The 16,099-nt window shown below is 29.6% G+C and overlaps 1 protein-coding gene across 3 annotated transcripts; it reads left to right on the top strand.

The window, feature by feature from the left end:
* Nucleotides 1-1,569: 1,569 nt before the first annotated feature.
* On the top strand, nucleotides 1,570-8,622 carry LOC105334199 (follistatin-related protein 1). Of its 3 annotated transcripts, none has more exons than XM_011437563.4 (10): nucleotides 1,572-1,723; nucleotides 2,461-2,514; nucleotides 2,714-2,735; nucleotides 2,842-3,054; nucleotides 3,648-3,776; nucleotides 4,515-4,662; nucleotides 4,766-4,878; nucleotides 5,485-5,548; nucleotides 7,908-7,966; nucleotides 8,236-8,622. In XM_011437563.4, the coding sequence occupies exons 1-10, from the start codon at nucleotides 1,703-1,705 to the stop codon at nucleotides 8,319-8,321; spliced, it is 909 nt and encodes a 302-aa protein (XP_011435865.1). In that variant the 5' UTR covers nucleotides 1,572-1,702; the 3' UTR covers nucleotides 8,322-8,622. The 3 variants fall into 3 exon arrangements, 2 of the variants coding, with proteins under 2 accessions (XP_011435865.1, XP_019925286.1); XM_020069727.3 differs by lacking the exon at nucleotides 1,572-1,723 and adding an exon at nucleotides 1,783-1,952; XR_010710730.1 differs by lacking the exon at nucleotides 8,236-8,622 and having other exon boundaries at nucleotides 1,570-1,723; nucleotides 5,485-5,634; nucleotides 5,958-7,967.
* Nucleotides 8,623-16,099: the final 7,477 nt, after the last annotated feature.

The following is a 16,099-nucleotide window of genomic DNA, read 5'->3' as shown; positions in this document are numbered from 1 at the left end:
TAATTGTTTATTACAGTGAGAATATAACATCATTATACATATATAGAAAAGTCCCATGAATCTGAAAATGTCACAAAATGAAAAAAGAATACTGTGGTTTCATTAATATTCAAGGGCATCAATTTTTGTGAATAAAGTGAAAACCACAGTTTCAAGGATACGTAAATTCGTGGCCAATGACCCTATCAATACAAAATGTTAATAAAGATTGCACTTCAATTGACATTTAATTTCGTGGATCAACTAAACAACGAAATCCACGAAAATTGGTATTCAACGAATATTGATGAAACCACAGTACCATGACAGTTGTGATTTTATTTGATTTGATGTGTCATAAGTCTTCAGTGACCGCTTAGCTTATTTTGTGACATAGAGCTTAAAATTAGGCGGTCTGAAAAAAAAGTTTTCAAGCCATATCCCATTTTGCAGAGATTTTTATTGTAATGATAGCAAATTGCACTTAATATGATTTGCATAAAAACAAATATATCAATTGGTTTAATTAAATGTTTAGTTGTTTTATTTTCCCTTTGAGAATCTCGACTTCTCACTGATCGTGGTCAGTGCATACACGACAAGAACACCGACCTATCATCACTGGACCGTGTCTTCTGCGACTTTGAGGATATAATAGATCGTTAATTACATTTTGTTGAAAATGCACGTATTTAAAGACATGTTCGGGTCTTAAATAAAATTGCTCATAATTTGCTATAACGCTTGATAGTATCTCTTTTGTTTGTTTAAGTACATGTAGTACATGTATTAAAATTCAGTTTTCTCAACATGTTTTCTTCATAGAGTTCTATTTTTAAGTGAGGTTAACCATAGAGGGATATTTCGATACCATTTCATGACAAAGCTATTTCAAAACTGTTTCATTTAAATAGATTAAATAAAGTTTTTATTTTTTAAAATATCTTCCTAATATAGAAATTATTTTTTATTCTCCTCTATAAGACAAATAATTGAATACAAAATATGATACTACAAACTGTTTGAAAAGATTGTGTAAAATATCATAATTTATAATATAGCAAGGAATTTTATTAAATTACCTGCATTGACTACCTTAAGTGGATTTGTTTATTTGAACAGACGCTCTGTGTTAAACATGTTCACAAATTAATAAAGATAAGGTTAATTTCACTTTTATGTCAATCTAATTATATCGGGGGGGGGGGGGGGGGGGGGGTTAACCATAAATTTTGCAAAATTGGCAAGAAAATATCGTTCGAAACAAATTTAATAGAGCACGTATTTTATTTTTGTGTCGAGATTCAATCAGATAATAGATGGAAACTGTCTTTAAAGCAATATCAGAGCTATAATCCATCATTTTCTCGTGCTTTTTTGTAAATAACTGAAATAGCATTGCCATGGGGGGGGGGGGTTCTACAATTTTGTAATAGTTAGATTTTTTTCTACGCATTTTTTCAAACGTTATTCTGTCAATGCCTAATTACCCTAGGAATCGACAAAAATGAAACAATGACATCGTGGTAGTACGGCTTGGTTTACTACTTTGTTATGATTCATGCCCTGTGAATACTATTATATGATTATTTCCCTTTCTAATCATTGACTACCTTAAAACAGGTGGGCTTTTCGATGCATGACATACGTTGACAATTTGATGTCTTTACTTGTCAAGACAGGAAATACGGTTACATAAGTCGACAAGCCCATCAAGAGAATAATGTCAATACACAATTTTAAGGTAAGGATATTTTCAAGTATATTTTTTAATACGGGCATGATATTGTATATCTATAAGTAGCCATGATTGTAAAGATCAGAATCCCCGTCCGAAATGGCGCGACATGCATGTGATAGAAAGACAGGAAATGCTTTGTTTGTTTCTCCTTCACCCCTCTATAAGCTGAGAAGAAACAGAGCTCGATCTAGACAGAAGAGGGTTATTGCGAAACAAAAGAAAATTTGTAATGGTATAGTTTGATTTTCCCCAATTTTGCTGTAAAAGATATATTTTTAGGAAACTATAAAGTTAACTTGCTTAAATTTTACTTTGATAAGTTTAATATTAGTTTTATTTTTATTCACTGACTAATATCAATGGAATTGTATCGGTAAAAAAATTAAGAAATATATTCCTCTCTTTTATTTCATAAAAAGTTCCTTTTTTACCTGAAAAGTAGCTAATATGTCACCAAATAGTTTATGATTTAATATATTACAAGAACTGCCCCAATAAATCAAACAAAGCACATCATGTAGTGATTGCATTGTGATTTAATTTTTTTTACCTTTTTTATTATCTCTCAGCTCGTCTGTTTTTTGTTTTTTGTTATTTTAATTATAATCACGTTTAACGTTTTTGGCATGAAATAACTCTTCATTTTTATTTATATACGATAACCCATATTCCTTATTTTTACGCTGAAGATGATTCACTATAGAGTTTCAATTTCTCCCCATTCTTCTTTTATTTTACAGAGACTGCTACTGGCAATAGTTTTACTATTTCAAACAACATGCTGCTTAAGCGAGGTTTGTTTTATCCTTAAATCTCATTTTTACTCATTGAAATCATTTCAATAATATTATAATGAAAATTACATCTAAGAATTTAGAATATCAAATGAGCACTTGCAGTGGTTTCAGAGCGATTTTTGTTAACAAACTATGTTTTTAGTATTTTTAAAAAAAATTGTAATTGATATGTCTATAACTCTTTTTTTTCTTTCAGAAAACTACGACCATGACGGACGGTATGTTGATATAGCATATTTTCCCTGTCGTTACATAATCACTATGATTGGCGTTTTACAGCGTTCTGTATGAATGTCTCATCGCAAAAAATGAAATCTATTTCAGAGGATCTTTGCTTTCTGAAGCTTTGCAAAGCCGGACGCCAGTGTGTTGTAATAAACAAGGTGGCTACCTGTCAGTGTGTTAGTAGTTGCCCTGACCACATGCACCTGGTCTGTGGAAGTGACGGACACACTTATCACAACCCCTGCCAGCTCCACCGAACTGCTTGTATTGAACAGCGGCATATCAAAGTCTCCGAAAAGGGGCCTTGTATAGGTCGGTAACAATCATGTTTTAAAAAACAATGTCACCAGTTTCATGATAAATGCCTTCAGGAATAAGGACTTTTTCTATAAATTCTACAAAAAATCAAAAACATTCTTTAATTACTTGTACAGGTTTTAAAAGGGAAATGTGTATTTTTTTTAAATTGAAATACAATGAATGAGTTTTACATGATATTAAACCTTATAATAAAATGTAGCCGCTTTTGACAATACAAAATTAGTACATATTCTTGACTCTAGAGGCAAGAGTCGAATTTTTGGTAGATTTGTAAGTATTTGATTCCTCTACATTTGTATTACAGCTTAAAATGTACAATAATTCATTGTTTACATCATATGTAAACTGGTTTCTTGATTAAGGTTAAAAAACAAACTGGCTTAAATTTTCAACGCATATTTCCCATGCTAATTAATACAAATATGTCTAATTTTAAATTTAGATGAGATCTTGCACTCTTTGCTCCTCTCTCAATGAATGAGTCTCCAAACAAAGACAGTTAATGGATCATTAACTTTTGGAATCCAAATCTTTTTATGATTATGAAGTGTAATACGTTTGTGTATGAATTAATATGATTCTAGTTAGTAACAAGGAAATGGAAATCAAAAGGCTGAAGAATAGCACTTGGAAACCCCTGAAGTGTAAAGAAGACGCCAGAGTGTACATCAGAAAAATTTTCCTAATGGAACTCATGCTTAAAAATGGAAGAGGTACAATATCAATGAATCAACAATAAATGAAAATTAAGGACTACTCTTCATCTAAGCTAGAAAGACCTCAAATTGCTTTTTAAGTTGTAACTTTAGGCTCAACGATTTTGCACAGCGTTTGTAGACGCTATTATCTCATACGTTGTTGCTTATTTATATTTTTATTTTCTTCTCTGGAACCTTATGTCAATGTCAACAACACACTAAATAAAGCTTTTTTTATAGTGCGTAATAGGATGATGTTTAAGATACATTTTTCTGAAGGACTACCACAGCACAGCACATATGTCAATATTTACACGCATTTTATTTACTGCACATTTAAGTTTGTGTGTTATCGATGATGATTCATAGGACTTAAGGTTGGGTGCGTGATTAAGAATCAGAGTTATTTATCCTTTACAATTTGTAATTGTTAACAAATTATCTGATATAATGTTAATTAAAGTTTGTTCATTTTAATCTACTTTATTTTTACTATATTCTTGGTTATATCAGGAGATAATGTTCATCGTAGGAAACTATTGTGGGGAAATCTTAGCAATCAAAATGCGATTTGCATATCTTTTCAATCGACAAGATCATAGATTTAACTGATTAATAAATGATAGGGAATACATAAATAGGATTGTAAAACTATGCATGAAGGCATACCTTTAATAAAAAATAGTAGGATTCAAAAATTCCTCAAACATTAATATTGATTATGCCAAATTGTTTTTGAATTTTCATTTCCAGATGACGTGGTTTCCAAACGAGCAAAAACGTACTTTAAATCGGTTGATAGCAATATGGATATATTTGTTACTTCCGATGAAATATACCACTTTCTTAGGCAAAAGCATGATGAAAAGTCAACTGACATATCAAAGAGTTTTAGGCAAAAGTATGAACGTTTTCAATATTTTCCATATCCACATCTTTGTTTGTTTGTTTGTTTGTTTGTTTTTTTGGGTTTTTTTAAATTATTTTTTTGTTTGTTTTTGTAGGATAGCTTGTATCGATGCCATGATAGATCAGGTGGATAAAAACAAGGACTATAAACTAGACCAAACTGAATTTACTGATCTCTTAAAGCCAGAACTTGTGCCGTTTTCAAAAGGTATGACATTGCCTTTTGATAATGTGAAATTCCTGTTTAGTAACGTTTATTTTTAAGATGATTAAGTTTGTGTACTAAACAAGTTAAGCATTCTGAAAGTGTGTAAAGGTAAACAAGTGTTGTCAAGACTCATGCAGATCATACTCTGATCTTACTGATTGGTGAAAAACACATAATAATTGTACAGAAAAACTTGCCATCGATCTATTGTTTTTTTCAAATACTAGAATTTATTGTTATTTTTCTATGTTTTAAAAGAAATTCTATAAATATCATAATATATTTGTGTTTTTATGCCAGCTATGAGTTTCTGATATTGTTTTATTCCTTATCCCTGTATTCTGATTATCTTATACTTAATCGTGTTTTCATTACTCTTAAGTTGCCTCTTTCTCAAACTTGACAGCTAATTTTTTCATGATATCTTATATGTTTTATTGTAATGTTATATTGTATTTGAGGATTTTCTTTACACTGTAAAAATGTCCTTTTTTTAACAATATCTACTTGCAAATAACTCAGATATAAATTTAGTATGCATATACACAATAAAGAGTTTAATGGTATATCAGGGAACAATTACATACGTCATTTTATTCTACAAAGGTTGCCTTTTATCTGGTATCCATTATTCTGATGGCGAGTCCATGCTAAGGGAATGTAACACTTGGTAAGTGCTATGACTAGTGGGTATAAAAAACTATACACAAAAACATCATGATAACAGTTTTTGCTCACCTGAACCGAATGTTTAAGGTGCCTCACTACACCGTGAAATAGTTTCTCAGATCAGCAGAAATTTACTTGATTATGACAGAAAGCATGATGGATAAAAAGTATATATGTCAAATAGGCGAAAAAATGTACAATTTTAGATAAAAAATGATGTTTTCAAAAATTTCATTCAGTAAACATAAACAAAAGACCTGCAGTTCACAAGTCTGAAACTTTAACCACTGAGCTATGACAATATACATCTGAATCGATTGATACAAACAGTTTAACAAAACATTTAAATCGCCATCTTGTAACGTAGTGTCTTAAAAAGTATAAGTCTCGGTGTAGTGAAGTACCTTAAGTAATATGTGATATTACTTTGGAAGCATCTTTCGATAGTGTAGATTCTAAATTATTCAGTCATGACTTCTGGACTAACTCGAGGGTCTCAAATGGAGTTCAATGTTTAACTTAGAAATATATAGGGAAAATTATTAAAATCGTGTTCTCAAGAACTACAATTTGTGATATTACTATCCAAGCATCCCAAGGCAGTGTAGATTCTAAATTGTTAAAATCAATTTTATTCAAAGAGGTTTCCAAATAAAAAAGGAGAGATTAATGATAATTTTATATGTAAGTTAAAGTGCAATAAGTTTGTCGATTAGTTATTTTGAATTTCGATCAATAAGTTGCACTTAATTGGGATCTATGTTTACTAAATTCGAGCAAATTCAAGGCGTGAAATTCAATCTTAGTTCTTACGAGATTTTTATTAAAAAACACATATGGTAAGAAAGACAAATGAACAAAGGATATTAAATTTATGAAAAGAAAAGAGATTTCTTTACAGTTGACTTTCCTTGTTTCGTTTATAAAACAGCAGAGAATGCACATTCTATTAGCAAGTGGTCAAGGCTCCTCGACGCACCAATATTTCGTTTCATGGATCGATAAAAAATCTGGGTTTTTTTTAATTATCATGTCACAAAACAGAGAGCAAAATCAACTCGCAATTATTTTATATTTTTTCAAAGTATTATTTCAGTGAATTGTGAAAAAATGTTTTGACTGCAAATAGGGTATTTTAGAGCTTAAAACTTGGTGTCGTGTCGTTTGTTGAGTAATATAATTACAAATACCTACATGCCGATAAGAATCGGTTCATTTATTTTTTTATTTTTTTTTTAAATAGAAGAAATTTACTTGTTATTCTCTTATATCATATCTCCGCATAAAATCATGCATAGAAAAACAAAAAGTCACAAAAAGCATCGATAAAACAATGATGTCTTACAAAAAAATTACACCGAAAACAGAACTTTAGAACAATTACAGATTATCAAATTTGAACCAATCCTGATTGAATAAAAAAATGATCTCAATCAGAATTTTTTGAAATGAAATATTACCAAAACTACTTTAGTTTATTCGGAGTAATTGAAATGCATTATACATGTAAAAGATCAGTAAATGATCAAAATCATTTTATAGCTAAACAATGTGTGCAAAATTGTAATACATCCCAACCTTTTTATATTTTTTTCGGGATTTGTTTAATTAATAATTACAATCGGGATCTGTCATTTTCCCATTCTCCTAGATTTCACTATTTTGTTCAAATTTCCTGTTGAAATATGGTTGTATAAGAGTTGTTTGATGCCTGTGATTATTAATTCATACGTTTAAAACTTATCCACAATTCTTGATTTTAATTCTTATAACTTTTGTATTTTAAAGTTCATAGAAAGATATAGGGAAAACGTGTCTTTAAATATTCTTTTTAATAAATACAATGCTACGCTTGTTTTTTTTATTATGATAGCAGCCTCATATCTTCATATCCTCATATAAAGGTCCCGTGACCATCTTTCACTTTAATAACTATGTATACTTTATTTTAGAATTTTGTTATGGCTAATACGTTGATGCCTAGAATAATAACATTAAACTGTTTATGTATCTTAGATTTTAGGATATAATGTCCTAAAATGAAGGGTTCATCATATGTAATATTTAATGCATTGCCAAATTTGAGAGTTCTGCAATACACTTAAAGAGTTTTATATAAATCATATCAAAATAGAAGATACAAGAACTATTCTTCTGGTGACCAATGTAACCCATGGGACCCTTGTTTGTGTATATTATTATATATTTTTAACATAAATGCTCTCTCTCTCTCTCTCTCTCTCTCTCTCTATTTAAAATTAAGATAAAGATTCTTTTTGCGATACATAATTTTTTACTTTACAAATTCTTGAAGAGTTTTGTTGAATTCAAGATTTAGGTATATTCGTCTTTTATTTCAGTGTTTGTAGAGATGGCAAAATGGAATGTTCAGCCCACGATTGCTCAAAGATAACTGAAGGTGATTACTAGTAAATATGGTGAAATTCCCTAGCTAAACAACGATTTATCATAAATAAAGATAAGTTTCTCTCTTACCATAAGTTATATCTCTAATTTGAAGATTAGTTTACTTATATTTATTTTTAAAAGATTAAACCTACACACGTTTTATTCCATCCACATGTTCTGAGGCGTAAAGAGCTACCTGCCCTTTTGTTTTGAAATGACTTTGATACTTTACTTTTGAATTATAATCATCATAGATATAGTTTATGATTGTTATTTCAGGAAAAGACAACTCTTTGCCGTCAAATTACCAGAAGAATATCTTGAAAATGATTAAAGAACTGCTAGCCAAGACAACAAAACAATAGATTACGGAAAAAATTGTTTCAACAAGTGCTTGCAGACTCGTCCTTAATCAGAGATTGGTTGGATTTAATTCAGTCAGTAGATGAAATCAATGGAAATGAAACAAGTATTGGAATAAAAAATCAAAGCAAATACTTTAGTTGTTGTATGAATAGCACATGGCCAATCAATTATGCACATTTGTTTCAATCCAAAAGTTATGTTTGAATTCTGAATAAAAAATAAGCTACGTTAATATTATTTTATATTTATCAAAACAGTTCTATTGCCTTGTTACAAAATTAATAACAGATTATCAAGTTGTATTTGTTTTTATATTAAAGTGAGTTGAAAATTTCATTACAAACTCAATTACATGGGGATATTTCGTTATTATTTCGATGTCCTCAACTTGTTCAACTCGAGTATAGACGAGTCCATATATCTTATTGTTTATATACCTCCAACATTTAACATAAATGAAAAGGTATCCCTGTGAGGGTTGACTGGATCGATGTTTTGAATCATTTTCGATGGGTTTTTAAAAGGGAAAATATAGATGACATTACGTAATGATTTACCTGAAATGTCTTTATAAACAGTGGCAAAAATGAAATATGCTTATGATTAATCATAAAATAATAAGATCAATGCCCCAAAAAATGTTAAAAGTGATGTGCGGCCTTCTTGGACATTTGAGAAAAAAAAATGTAAACTTTTCTCCAACTGGCTTGTGTCTGTCCAAAACTGGCCAAAATTGTTGTCAAAATATGAAAAAATAATTAATTTGAGGTTCTGCATGTTGTTAATAAAATGGTTGCATAAAAAGGCATTATTTTGCTCTTGTATGCGTAATTTGCATGTAAAAACAACTTTTGACAACAGTTTAAGTCAGTATTGGGCAGAAACACACCAGTTCAAGTAATTTTTACATTTTTAACCTCAAATGTACAAGATGGTCGCGCATCGCCCTTTTAGGTAGAATAACACAACATCACAAAATGATGATGTGTTCTAATCGAACGACGTCTCTTTTTAATAAAATGATTTCATCGCCAATACTATGTAATTGATTCCATAGCCGAGCGGATCCTTACATTCCGAGTTCAAATCCCGCAGAGGCTTTTGTTGTTACTTTCTAAATTGAATATTTTAGATATAAATTGTTCACCCCCAAACTGCAAATTTTTCGCTTATTTCACACAGTTTGTACAGTTTATTTATCATTATACCTTTCATAATCATATAATTTACTGTTAATTTGAGTAACTTTTTCCAGGTGTGTTATCCCACCTTAACATAATACCTGCTAACAGGTTTTCCTAGTATATTATTGCCATAGTATGCTGTGGTCCACTACATGTATGTGAACAACATATCATTCCAATTAGTCATTACACAGTTTGGTTTTTCACAAACAAAGTTTTGTTTAAATGCTTAAGAAAACAGTTTTCCAGTATCATTGGTATCATTTTTACATACGTGTATCTCCTGTGGTGAATCACTATTTGTTTTATCATTTGTTCTTACTGTGTTACCGATACAACTCTATCTGATTAAGATTCAAGAATAAAATTCTTGAAAATTTAGTTTTTAAAATACACTTACTCTGATTTATAAAAATATTCTATGTGATTATCCACATGCATAAGCTAATTTATCTATTCCATTCCGTGTATTTTTTATTATTATTCTATTTTTAACCAATCGAATTGTCGTAAAAGGTTGCCCACGTAAAATTTCCAAGAATTATGCTGACATTCAACATTGTGGTTTCAACATTTAGATCTATTTCAGTGTTTGCATAACGATATATGTTGTGTGAATTTATTTTTAAACTAGACGTCTCAAATCCCACTCAGTTTTCTATATTTAAGTTGCAATAAGAATGAACGATTTTTTTAAAAAAATTTTCATGCTTAGTAAATAATATTAAAAGATATCGACTCCTCAGAAACAGGGTTTTAATTGTTTTGAAACAAAATATAGAAGGAAGTAAGTTTATTTAAAACTTACATGTAATTCTCTAAATTCGTCAAGTTTTAAATTAATGTTCTTCAGCCATTAAAATAGTTTATACACATGTATTTTTTTGTGTATCACCATGTCTCCATTGATTAGAAATTAATCGAAATATGCAAAGAAATGCCCTAAAGATTTTTCTAAGCAAAGTTGTATACATTCTTAATAGAAATACTTCAGTAATAACACGTATTTTTTTCACCAACGTTTTTTACTCGCGTCGAATTTACACACCATGTTGACGGGGTTTTTTATAAAATGAACTGAGTTAAAGTTATCTCCCGTATTTCCTTTGATGAACAGAATATATGACAAATTTTCAATGAAAATTTACACGTATTTGTAATCTCGTTTCTGAGTCGATCGATGCAAATGTGATATTGTGGAAACATAAACTAAAGAGCCTCCTGTGATTTAGCGTGAATGAAATGCGCATGCGCAAGATTGTAAAATCCAAATCCAGATGATTTCCAGATGTTTAAAGGAATTTTCGTTGATTATTATATAGCAAAGCTTGATCGAGAAAAAAAAAACAAATTGGTAATCTTCAAGTACCAATGATATTTAAAATATATAAAACAAAAGACAGTACTCTTCCGATTTCTCGGTATTAAAGCCCAAAATTTCGAGTCTATTATTTTAATATAGTAGTATAGATTTTAAAAAGAGTGCAATAAATTTTGTCACGTTACATTTATTCAAACATTTCTTTCAAATGAAAAACGCAGATTCCCATAAAAATATATAAATCCCATTTTGTACCTTTAAAGCCTCGAAAAAAGAAAAAAGTTAGCTTTACATGTTTCTTTTCATTTTATTTTTTCATAAAGTTTTAACAGTATAGTCTGGTCAATCTATAAAAATTTTTAGCCAAACCTCAAGAAAATTGCTTATTACAAATTAAAAACATGGTATTCATAGAATATTCATAGAACAGACAGAGCTAGTTATAATATACAGAGTTATTGTTCCTTGTATACTGTACATATAGTATAAAATTCTATAAACTACCTTCGTGATACAACTATATTTATTAAAATATTTAAAATAGAAAATTACGATTAAAAACAAATACATACATAAAAATTCTATCTCTTTCGATTTTCATTGATTCAAAATAAAAATTTAATCTTTAAAAAATAAAAATACTGTTATAAAACCATGTCAGACAAATTTTCTGAACTTATGTGTTCTGGTCGACAAGAAGTCCTGAAAAACGATACCTTAGTGGATACAGAACAGGTAAACTCAAGGAAAGGTGATAAATTCTCAATTGTTTCTAAAATAACGTAGCTTAAAATCATTCTGCTAGTTTCTGTAATTCTTGAGTTCGAGACATATTGAAATCAATGAAATGAAATCTTTTGAAAACAATTGAATTTTCATATTGTTATTACTTTATTTTTAGATAAGTTTTCAGTGTAAAAACAAATCATTGTCAAGCCACATTTTGTACAAGATGACTTTCAAAAGTCATATATAGCTAGGAACGGCAAATATTATGTATGGGAAACTCAGTGCAATAAGCGTAATGTATTCAAAAAATTCGAATTGTATAAACCGTGCAGGTGTAGGACTGCGGGGTGTTAATTATAATGCGATATAGATGAAAAATACCACGTGCATTGCTAGAAGCTCTGCAAGAGAGACCTGGAAAAAGTAATGTGAATTTACTTAACAGTTATGCTTCAAAATCAGTTGAAATAGTTAAATGGTGAAAATCCTTAGCCGCAAGAGATGAAAAAAAACTTGTTAAGTAGATTAAAGACAAAACCCATAAATACATGTGTTCATTCTTACTCCCTCGTTATGTATTTTTAGGATTTGCTTTAGTTAGGTTTAAAGGTACTTTATACTAACGCCTTAAGCTATCGCATTAGGGTAAATTTACGTGTTGAAAATGGGCTAATGGGAGGCCGTTTGAGAGGGGAAATTGTTTGTAATGATTATGCAAAAAAATTTTAACAAAACAGATTTCATGGAAGATGTTCTTTTGATTCTTAAGGAGATTCAACTTTAAATGATACACCCTTACGGAGGTTTAGAACAAATGAAATACGGAGGGTACTCGAAAGGATTGGTCAAGATAGATTTTAAAAACATTTTCTTTAAAAAAAAAATAAATGCATATTTGTGAGAAAAAAAACAAAACTAAATGCATATTTGTGAGAAAAATTTTAATCTCATGATATGAAAAAGTTTGACTGTAAATGTGTAAATAAAACTTTTGAAAAAGAAGATATCTTTTTTCAAGTGATATTCTTTATTTTTTTTATAAAAGTTATGAAACCATTATTTAAAAAAATATCAATGCAGTTTTGGTGACATAATAGTCAAAGGGGCCTAGACACGATTTCAGATGAAAACTTATTCTTGATTTTTATGTACAAAATAGTTTACTTGTGCATTTTGAATGATTTACCAAAAACTGAATGTTAGAAAACACGATACAAGCTAGAAACCGAGGAAAACATTTGTTGTTATATAAACAAAGCTTGAGTCTTATACATGTATTTGTTTAAATATAATGAGGAGTGAAGAAATTACCATTTCTTTGACAACATAATTCGTGGTGGCAAGATAAACTGATTCAATGTGTTAATTGAAAATTTTTTCAACAGCAAAGCAATATCAGATTGAAACTTATGTATATGTAAAAAATAATAAGACTCAACCTTTGTTTACAAGTTTACAAAACTTATGTTACTCCCTTGCAACTAGATATTTAACTTTCAAATGACAAAGCATTAAAACATCCATATTGACCATTTTAGACATTAAAAAAATGATAGACGAATTTTGAAAAATTTGAGCTCAAATTGTGTCTTAGTCGCTTTAAAGTTAAATACATCGTATATAGATGCATTAAATGAAATAATATGCCTTGTCGAAAATGGTATTTGTTCTTTGCTGTGCAAGCTATAAAATATTTGAGAGATAACGACATCTTAAAGCATGCTATCATTTCATATTTTGCTAATCATGTTATGAAGAATGTAGATTGCTAGAAAGCAATAATAAAACTCATGATAGGCAAGTTATGTACCTTAGGACTTTATGCCTTACTGAGTCATCCCCATGTTGAATGAGAGTTACTGTTGTAACGGTCAGTCCCTTCACACCAGTGAAACTTTAAGAAGAGTTAGAGTAGCTTGTACCTACATATTATACTACAATAATCTAAAAAAAAAACACTCAAAAGTTTGAAAATTATTTGGAAACTCAGTGGGTTTATTTTTTTGTTAATACGAATTTATATACTAATCTAAATAAGTTTTGTATTTCAATATAAATAATGAGGTAGCAAGGATATTAATATCATTACAGTTTACATTATTTTCAAGGAATACTAACATTTTAAACCTACTCACACTTGATTAGCTCTTCGGCGGCATATATCTACGCCGACATATCTTTCTGTTATCACATCAACATTGATGGCACGTTGAATTTGAAAAGAAAACACCTCTCTGTTCAGTTTAGAATAACCTACCATGGTTTTCTATTTCTGCTGAAGAAACAGCAATCTGCATTATTAATGTCTATGATAAAACATCTATATATTTTGGTAATTATTGGTTTACATTTTTTCAACATGTTTTCCTTGAGTCTTTTTTTTACTCTCTCCAGAGATGTAAATGAAAGGATAACCTGTGTGGAGCCCTTTGTATAGATCCTCTTAGACTTTGTTAAATATCAAAGTAAATGTATTATATTGACTTTAGTTTAATATGTACTTATAAGTAATGGATCTAAATTTCCTAAGAAGCTTATTTAAATGTGTTGCGGAAAAATCACTTTAAATTAAAAAGTTGTTAATCCGAATTGTTGGTGGTGAAATAATGAATGCTAAGTGAGCATTGCGTTAGGTTACATTCTTAAGAATTACGATTTAATATTTTGAGAGCAACGGTTTAGCAATGTGCTGAGCACATCCAAATGTGAGTGACTTGAAGTGTCTCTTGAAAACACTTAACTTTTTAACTTGTGGTTAATTTCAAGAGATGCGTCATACTGGATAACTCGTAATGTCTTACACATTAAAATTCAAAATATCAAATTATATGTACTATCATGGTTTCTATATTCTTTGTTTAACTGCTATGAATAAACTGATTACCCGGGACAGCTATAGCTATATTTTCTGATGTTTCCATATCTGATATAGAGAGATAACAATTATATCGGTAAAATTCTACAGTGCATAACAATGTTTCCGAAATCCAGAAGAAAAAAAATTCTTTTTACCAAATGAATACCAAACGTTAGATGAGATAAATTAATATTATTAATCGGATGATGTGCCAGCATTAAATAATATATAATTTACAGTCTTTTTTTATTTTGCTGAAACACATCTGAACGCGTTTCGGAAATATTCCGGTAACAATTAGAAGTAAAAAGTCAAAACTACATTAACTAAATACCATTAATTTAAACAAAATGTACATGTTATTAAAAAAAAAAAATTTTATTTAAAGAAAACAATTAGGTTTTTGAGGTTGCCTTTTAAGTTCAGAATGCTTTTGTTTCTTTTCACAATAGGTTATTCCATCATTAGATTTTGTCAAAAACTAAACCATTCAGCAGTGTGCAAATTTTATTACACATATGAAGTGCAGTGTTGTCTCTTCAGTTTGCTTTCAAATGCATCATTTTTCTAGCATAAAGCATTTTACTTTGCAGTGAAGTTCTATACTAGTATTTTATAAAGTATTTAAATTATGCTGGCAAAATCTCGTTGCAATAAAAGGGGCTTTCCATGTATAAGCAGCCTTTCAACAGTTGTTACTCAAAGTTTGTAAAATTGTTTGCCAGTAAATGTTTGCATTGTGTAAAGGTATCAAACTCCCGTCTGGAATCACTGATTTTAATTCTGCTTAATTGTTTTTATTAAGAAGGTGATGTTGACCTTATCTCTCGTTAAACATTTTTGTTTTGTAACACTTAAATGGTATATTTGTATTGAAGTCAGGTAAACTCTTGGCTTCCTGTATCGTGTTGAATTACAGATTATCGAATATTTGAACGCGTTTTCCAGGCAAATAAAGTAGCTAACTGGCGACATGTCTAAACAGCTTTTTCCAAGAAATATGAAAATACGAATACAAAGAGTAGAGGTTGTCATATAGTCAAAGTACATATTACCTTTTCTTTACAGTGGTGCGTTGCTTTCAAAATAAAGTGACATTTATGATGTTATTTTCGTTGTTTTCTAGCAAAAAATCTTTTGAAAAACTCTCGTAAAGTGGTATATACCTCATTGACTTTGAAGCTATGCTTTTTATTGACAACTTCTTGTCTTTTATTTTGTACTGTATTATACATGCTTTTGTAAAAATACTTCCTTCGGAATTTAGATTTTTTCGATTGTTCATTTATGTTTAATCATATCATATGTTTGTCATTTTGAGCTGTTTAGATTAATCAAACAAAAAAAAAATGAATTTTAGCACAGTCCGTGCAACTTTTTAAAAACCGTTTTTAAAAGGAAATAAATATTATTTACAATCAATGAGAAATCAATACGAAATTTCAAAATCCATTATCTACTGAATCTCTTAAAAGATATTCTGCCATATAATTCGAATTTTATTGTTTGAAATATCCATGAAAAAATATTCCACAAAGCAGTAAGTGTTACTTTCATGACACTGCAAACAAGACCTTTCCTGTGTGTCCGTTGAAACCTCCAGTTAATGTTTAATTTCCTAATGCCCAAGTGTTTCAATATTTGTAGATGTTATTTTACCGTGTATATTGCCGGAAGCCTAGCCAA

This window comes from Magallana gigas, chromosome 2 (genome assembly GCF_963853765.1).
Source record: "Magallana gigas chromosome 2, xbMagGiga1.1, whole genome shotgun sequence".
In the NCBI taxonomy this organism is placed as follows: domain Eukaryota; kingdom Metazoa; phylum Mollusca; class Bivalvia; order Ostreida; family Ostreidae; genus Magallana; species Magallana gigas.
The sequence above is the reverse complement of the archived record's forward strand: the minus strand, read 5'-3'. Positions and strand labels throughout refer to the sequence as shown.

Excerpts from the sequence above, each read along its gene's own strand:
- LOC105334199 (XM_011437563.4), top strand. The coding sequence starts at position 1,703 with ATGTCAATACACAATTTTAAG. Across the intron at positions 1,724-2,460 it reads TGTCAATACACAATTTTAAG|AGACTGCTACTGGCAATAGT; the intron begins GTAAGGATATTT and ends TTTATTTTACAG. Across the intron at positions 2,736-2,841 it reads AACTACGACCATGACGGACG|AGGATCTTTGCTTTCTGAAG; the intron begins GTATGTTGATAT and ends AATCTATTTCAG.